The 8601-nt window shown below is 27.9% G+C and overlaps 1 protein-coding gene across 1 annotated transcript in view; it reads left to right on the top strand.

The window, feature by feature from the left end:
* LOC111690172 (RYamide receptor) overlaps window positions 1–8601 on the top strand; it is an 87872-nt gene that overhangs the window by 3029 nt on the left and 76242 nt on the right. Inside the window, 1 exon segment of the mRNA XM_046948133.1 lies at window positions 710–1022. Within this exon segment, the coding sequence (XP_046804089.1) occupies window positions 710–1022 (313 nt within the window).

Here is an 8601-nt window from a genome sequence, read left to right as displayed (position 1 = left end):
CAAAAAGAGGTACTTTTTGATATTTTTTTTTATTTTCGTTAATAACTCGACAAATTGCTCTTTGTGTTCTAAAAAAGTACCAAAAATATTCCTAAAATCCATCCATAGCTATGTTCAGCCATTTGCGATGTTGAATCATTCACACAGTAACGCATCTCTTTTATACATATATAAAGATATTATTCGCAATAAAACAAAAAAATATATACATATTTTATAGACACTTGCCTTGAACGTATGAGTGATTTGATATTCTAACATATTTACATATTACTCATGCACACATGTGTACGAGTAGGAAGTACATTGTTCTGAATATATATATATAACTATCATACACTAAACCATCTTAAATAGTTAATGGTATGTATTATGCATTTGTACTATTACTTGCAACATACAAAACTAAATTTCTTAAAATTGAATTAATTTATTATACATTTCTACTGTTACTTGCAACATACAAAACGATATTTTTTAAAAAACAATTTAATGATGTTCGTCCGTTTGTCCATTTCAATTTTGTTATCAAATTATTAGCAATTTCACAATTCAATAAATTTTTCATTTGAAAATCCCTTTAAATCGACTCATAACTATAGTAGGGAGCTAACATATGATGGGATATGTCCAGCTATACTTTCTAATTTAAATAAACAACAGCAGCTTTACCATGTGCAATCTTCTTATGCGAATTAGTAATTTGAAGAACTGTAATGATTGAAGAATTATACAAAATAATGCTAGTATATTAAGGCATTTGCTAAATTCAAAATCAATTTAACTTATTGCCATTAATTTGTTTTCATAATTAACTTTCTAGATATGTTTGTCAGGAGGAATGGGCGTCAAAGGAACAAAATTACTATTACACTTGGGCCTTATTGACGCTGCAGTTCTTGGTGCCACTGTCTGTGTTAATTTTCACCTATACACGTATTGCATTAGCTGTATGGGGTAAAAGACCTCCCGGTGAAGCAGAAAACTCAAGAGATCAACGTATGGCAAGATCAAAGCGTAAGGTAAGTTGAAATTGTCTTTTTGGTTTCTGTTATTATGTTTTTTTTTTTAATTTGTTATCCTATAACTTTTATACAATATTTAAAGTGCATCGAAAAATTATTTTTTCCCAAGCGTTAGAAAAAATTTTCTCGATAAATGCCTTAAAATTTTCGATATTTACTTTCGATACAAAATTAAATATTTTAATACAAATCTAAAATTTTCTATATAAACAAGTGTCATTGTTTGACTGACGATATTTACAAGGAGAGTGAGCATGGACATGGGCCTACGGTTTATCCGCCTTCCAAACTTGTGTAATGGTTTTAGAAAATCTATTCAAATAGAAAAAGGTTTTCGTTATTAGAAAGACCACTTCCGTAGTGATAGGGCCTTTTTTTTTGTTATAAATTTTCTTCATTTTTTAATACCTTAATTCTATTTTTATAATAAATAACTTTTATATAATGCTTTTTATAACAATACTTCAGAAATATAACAATACTACAGATACATTATAGAAAGAGTTCATACAAAAACATTTCCTATTCCTGAAAATCTCGGAAATAATGATGTGTCCCTTATTGTTACAACTAGTTTTAAGGAACATTGTTGTGTTTTTTAAGTATATGTAATACTTAAGTTCCTTAGTAATAGGTGGACACGAGTTCATTGGAATGTATGAATTCTGGAACTCGTTGAAAAAATTTATCAACTTAAATATTTTATAAAGAAAAGGATTTTACATGAAAAAAAAAATAATTTCTATTATTTGAGAAAAAACTTACTTATTTTATAGAAGGAAACTTTCGTTAACATAACAAATGTGTATGAAGAATACTGGGAAATTTTTGAAAACTTGAATTTTTTCATTAAAACTTTATTTGAATGTTTGTAGTTTTGTTTTAAAAAATGAGGTCCTTAATTAAAAGCTTACAAAGAATAAAATTCAAATTAAAGGAAAATTATAATTTTGTTTATAATAAAAAGAAACATATTGTAAAAAAGCTTTAAAAAACCTGAAGTTTCCGTGTATACAATTAACCATTAAATTTTGAATTCTCCGATTACTAACCAGCAGGCGTAAAACCTGAAATAATAATTTTTGTCGAATAAAACGAAAATTCGAATTATTGAATACTCCAACATATGTTTATATATTAGCAATTCTTATAAATACCGACAATAAGTTTTACGTCAGTTCATATGTTTGTAGAATTCTGAAAACTACCTTTAGTATACATTTTATCAGATATGTTTTTGAAAACAGCATAGATATTTTGAAATATTTTGAGGAACCCCATAATTTGAACAAAACAATAGAGTACATTTTGCAAAAGATCGAACTTTCGAAACGTCTTCTGATCGGCATGAAATTTTATCCTTAAATAGTTACATTAGCTACAATTTGAGAATTATGAAAGATTATGACACCCCTTTACATTTCATAGGTGTCCTAATTTTTTCCGCTCTAAATAACGAACTGAAATACTCCTCAAATAAGCCTTTATCAAATTTTGTACCGATCGATCATAAAATTTTTAATTTTGAAATTTTTGAAATAACACAATGATATCCAAAAATGTGATTATGCCCTACTGTTAGTTAGTTTGAAAGGAGGATGTATATACATCAAATCCGAAGAAATACACCTAGGACTCTATCGGGCCTGTTGTGCGCCCCTCAGTGTCTCAGGTGAGGATCGAACATCCTGTCTACCAGACTAGAACACTAACCACTAACCTACCGGAGGCCACTAATTGCGTGTTAAGAAATAGCTTAGCAGTGGTTAATTTGTCTAGTTTCTTACTGCCTTATTTATAACATATCTAATGAAATAGATACTATTTATATAACACATTAATAGTAATACCTTATTGGATTACTTCTATGTAATCAAAAAAAAAAAGGGTTAAGACAAATTGAACTTTTTAGTTGTTACAAAATTATTTGACAAACTTTTTGAGGTCACATAAGTATGATACTATTAAAAATTTAAATTAAAAGACTTAAATTTATCTGGGTATTTAATTAAATTCTTTTTATTGTAAAGTCCTTTTTGCAAGAAATAAAATCAAATTTTACTTTTACTAGATAAGAAAAATGTAATTTTCTCATGCATGAATTTATGAATTACTTGCTTTTATTTTAAGAAATGCAATTCTCTTACTTCCATGCAGTGTTTTGTAAGTGGACGTAGAAGATAAAAACACTACTACAACGAATGTTTAAATAACAAGAATATATTTAAATAAATTTTCACCTGTTGTATTTTTTTGGTTGAAATTATTTGAATTTTACTTACACATGTCAAATTCTGTAAATTATATTTCACCACAAATTTCTCGGAAAGTATTTTGATCTTTTACTTTTTTTGCTGAGTTTTTCTGTTGGTTAAGTACTAAATGTTTAGTGCTAAAATATATTTACAAAAAGGAATTTTAAAAAGTTTTATGTTTACATGTGTATATGTTTCTTAAATCCTTACCAAAAAAGAAACGTATTTTGAAAGGTGATAAGTTAAAATGCTATTAAAGATAATTTCACAACTTTTGTATTGACTTTTTTACTTATTATTGTAAAATGACTCGCTTACAAATACGCAATTCTTTAAAAAAGCCGAAAAGATCTTACGTATCGCGATTGTAAATTCGATTTTGTACTCACAACATCACTGTATAGTTATAGTCAACTAATGAAACTTTTTATAACCTACACCACTTTAGTGGTGAAGATATATCAATCGGCTTAGAATCGTTTTCTGATTCGATAAAGCAATGTTCGTCCGTACGTCTGACTGACCGATCCATTTCTGAGTCAACTAAGCCATGTACGTCCGTCTGGCTGGCTAACTGCCCAAGCTTGTTAAATATAAATCTATTCATTAAAATTTATAGGGATTGGACCATATTTACCCATAGCCCCCATATAAAGTATATTTCAGAAATTTGTTTTTATCCATAAATTTCTTAAAGATATCGGGCACACACCCACACCTGACTACACTTTCTTACTTGTTTCTTTTCGGTTTGAGTCATTACTAGACTTCTTAAAAGTATTGCAATGTGTACTCACAAAAAAATGTGTGAGTACACATTTTTGCTGTGTTGGTTTTGTTTACATTAGCGGCTATATATGCGGCTCGTATGCTCGTAGTAGTAGGATTATCGATTATCTAATATCCTGTTGATATTTTGGAAGAAAGGAACAGAAGAAAGAAGAGAAATAATATTTGACTTAATGATAAAATACGCCACAATAAACGCATTTAAATCTTCGAAGAATTCCATTAATAGGAATTTGAAACCGATATTCCCATGAACAGAATAATGACCCTAGATTTTTTTTACATTTTTCTCGATTCAGAGAAGTTGGGTTCACAGATACAGTAAATGATTATTTTCATAGAAAAATACGTAATTTTTTTAGAATTTAATGTCACTTCATGCTGAAAAGGATAATATCCTGCGATATCCTTTGAAAACACTTTTTCCATTTTCCATACGTCAAAAAAAGTGTGCAGTCAAATCATATTCATAAAAAGTTCAGTTTTGTGCGTGAAAGGATTAATAAATTTTTATTAAAATTTATTTTAATTATTTTAATTATTATGTTAATTGTTTCGATTATTTGTTTAATTGAAAAAAAAACATATTTTCTTCAAATTTCATAATTGATATAATCATTTTATTGATAGGTGCCAAATATGCTAGATACAATTAATCTGATAATTATTTAAGTTTTTCATGTGTAATACACACTTCACTATGTAGTAAGCAGGAAAGGTATGTACAATAAACTTAATTTAACTTTAAATAAATAATTTCCAAGATATCAATGTAACACCAACTTAATATTTGTAGCGTAGTAACTCCCTTTAGGTAATTTTTTGTTTTTCTATACTAGTTCATATTTTCCATTTGAAAAATGTTAAATTCTAGTTATTAATATCTGGAAAATATTTAACATTATAATTAGCATTTGAACGGTTAAAACAAGTGTATAATATAAATAATAAATAAAATAAATTTCCCATGATAATATTGACGTTGATGAATGCCGAACAATGCTGCTGCGGATAATGATAATAATAATGATGAAGTTGATGATTGTAATCGGTTTTAGTCAGACAGAGATTGTTGATTTTTTTGTTTTCTTACAACTGGGTAATTTGTTCGGCTGTCATCACAAAATAAGCACAAAAAAAAACAAAATAATTTGAAGATGAGTTTGACCAAACATCTGCGAAATTTGATTTTTTTTTGTGGATTTTTTGTTAAGCTTAATATGAGGGAGGTCTACATGGATTTGCATAAATTTGTTTTTCATCAAATATAAGCATGTTTTTCCTTTCGAATATTTTTGTTTGTTTTATGTACATAGTTAGTGTACATTTTTACCAACTAATCAAGATGATGTTTTTTAAAATTACAATGACTAGGAGATATCTAGGCAGATATCACAAAACAAAAAAAACTTTTAATTTACTATTTTAGTTAAAAAATTTAAAAAAAATTGCGATTTTATTATTAATTTCTTTTGCATATTTGATGGACACTTACTGTCATCATACATCATAAATTTAACCGAAAAAGGTCTTTTTATATTCCTTTATCTATTGAACTAGTTGACAGTAAAAAGTGAATGTTGTCAGTTGATATGTTGTCTCTTAACTATTTATGAAATCATAGACTTTTTAAAATTAAGCCACCAAAAGGAATTGTCCAACATGTCTGTGGCATAAGTATAATCTAAAACATTCAGTTGGGTCATCTTTTTCATTGTGATGTCAAAACTTATTTTTATTTGTATATTTATATAGGGAAAACATAAATCAAATTTATATATATTTATGTAATAAATATAAATATAATGACATTAAAGTGGCTCCGTTTGTATGGAGAAAAAACTATTTCTAAAATGAAAGCTTGACAATTGTATAAATAGTTCAGTTTAACTGAAATATTTCTTCTTATATCTAAAGAAATCATAAAATGTTATATATCACGGAAAAGCTTATATTGATATACTTTTAATTAAATCTTCATCAAATAGTTTATACAAAATATATACGGGAACTTAATCTTAAATTGTGATCCAAAGGGTTGCACTAAAGTTTTTAATTCGGGTTGTTGTTGTAACAATTCGACTCAAGTCGTTTCAGAGCGTAGATCCAATTGTCGTGTGAACACTTAACTCAGGTTGCAGTACTTTGTGTATTCCTTAATCATTAAAAATTTTCAGAAATTATATCAGTAAAGTTGTTTCTCCATTAAACTGAGACCACCCTAATGTGCATATACATATACACTTGCCTCAGTACTTACACCGCCATGGGTTGTAACTGCCACAACCATAAGTACGAAACATGATTTTCAAAATCAATTTGTTAAATAAAAGTGGTTTTCAAGAAAGTGGTGTTAATATTAACTGAACCGATTCAGAAAGTCTTTATGGGACTGTTATATTACAGATATTTTATATTATTAGAAAAATATATTTACGCTTCAGATTTAATTTCGATCGTTTTTCATGTTATCTTAAATACATGTTCATATACAAAAAAAACTCTTCTATATGCAATACCTTATACAATCATGCAGTAAATTATAACACTAACAATATTTTAGTTAATAAAAAAAAAGAAATATGAAGAATCTCACTAAACCACCTTTTTTTCCTTGGCAACACTTTCTTAACTCATCTTTGCAATACTGGCCAAAAAATAGTTACAATGTGTTCACACATGGATCTAAGTGTATGTGTAATTATAAAATACAAACTTTTATTTGACTTGTTGTGTTACCAAATGATGACACAAAATTAAAGTCTTTTTCGCCTGGGATACAGCAACAGTCATCTATACAATCAGGAACCAACGACACCACCACCAACCATAACTACAATTTAATTGACAATAAATAACACAACCGTTACACCACTTTTTCTAATTTCTACCATTAATATCTAAAAATTTTGAAAGGTAAATTTTGGTAAAGGAAAGCGGGAGGAGGAAAGCGCATAATAATATACATATTTAACTTATAATGTCAACAGCTACTTCATATGTTATTCTTAATTTGTATGCAAATTTTTGGTATATCTATCAAAAAATTCTTCAAATTAAGTGCATATTAAATCGACCATTACCTTTACACTTAATAACTGGATTGTCATTGTACCTTACTTACCATCTTTATTTCTTTCGTTGGTGGTACTAAATTTATTGGAGGCTCTTAACCACATATTACGTGATTTCTTGATTATCCTCAAAAATGTAAAGTTTTAAACTTATTTTAAACGAAAGAAAAAAACATGAAACCCACTTATACGTTCATTTGTACGAATTGATCTTACTATACTTTGTATTAAGTAAACAACTAGAAGTTGCTGCCATGGCGTCCGGGGTATTAAAAGTTGATGTTATGTATTATTTTATATTTCCTGCAACCGCTAAATGGTATAACACTCTTGTGGTGCATGGTAAATAATAGTCATCTTTAGTAGTTGTGGGCTACAATATACTTGACTACATCTTCAAATAATAATACTACATTTTTGAATATGACCAAAAAAAAGAAAAAATCATTTGAACCTGTACCCATAGTTGGAGTCAAAAAAAGAAAACACTCAGACGCCAAATAAGTTAAATTTAAATTGAATGTCACCGCAAGGTGTCTGCTAGAAATGGAGAATTTGTCGTTTGAAAATGTTCAATGTAAAAAAAAACACAAATGAAAAATGTCATACATGTTGGCGCATACTTGTTTGTACATCTGTTTAACATGATATACGATTATGGGAACATAGTGAACATCATTATATGACTTCAAGATGTAAGTCAGATTTATGATTATTTTAAAGTTAATTTGAACATTTTTTATCTTACTCAATGGACTTTCATTAAGTTTTCCGGTATTGTGAACTATTTAAGTGAAGATGATTCGGTGATTTAATTCCAAAATTCTAACCTAACATAAGCTTCCTGAATGCTTCTCCTGGTTTTGTTCCATGTTGTGTTATTTTGAAATCGATAGAGTAACAAACTAACTAACTAACTAACTATCTAACTAACTAACTAACTAAATAACTAACAAACTAACTAACTAACTAACAAACTAACTAACTAACTAACTAACTAACTAACTAACTAACTAACTAACTAACTAACTAACTAACTAACTAACTAACTAACTAACTAACTAACTAACTAACTAACAAACTAACAAACTAACAAACTAACAAACTAACAAACTAACTAACTAACTAACTAACTAACTAACTAACTAACTAACTAACTAACTAACTAACTAACTCAATAACTAACTAGCTAGCAAACTTACTAATGTATACAAAGCATACCGATCTCAATAAATGAGAAGTTCATACTTAATCTTTTCGACAACAGTTGATGAATTCAAGTACCAACCAATTAAAACGGTGATGGCTTTGAAATCAAGTACTTACCACGTTCGATTACAAATAACTACTTTAATAAGTACTTATAAATAAAAGGTTAAAAACTTGTTAAAAAAAGTTCAAATCAGGGCCTATTCTTTCCTAATTCGCTGTCTTATCTATTATGTAATTAATGCAGAC

The sequence above is a fragment of the Lucilia cuprina genome, chromosome 4 (assembly GCF_022045245.1).
Source record: "Lucilia cuprina isolate Lc7/37 chromosome 4, ASM2204524v1, whole genome shotgun sequence".
NCBI lineage: Eukaryota > Metazoa > Arthropoda > Insecta > Diptera > Calliphoridae > Lucilia > Lucilia cuprina.
The sequence above is the reverse complement of the archived record's forward strand: the minus strand, read 5'-3'. Positions and strand labels throughout refer to the sequence as shown.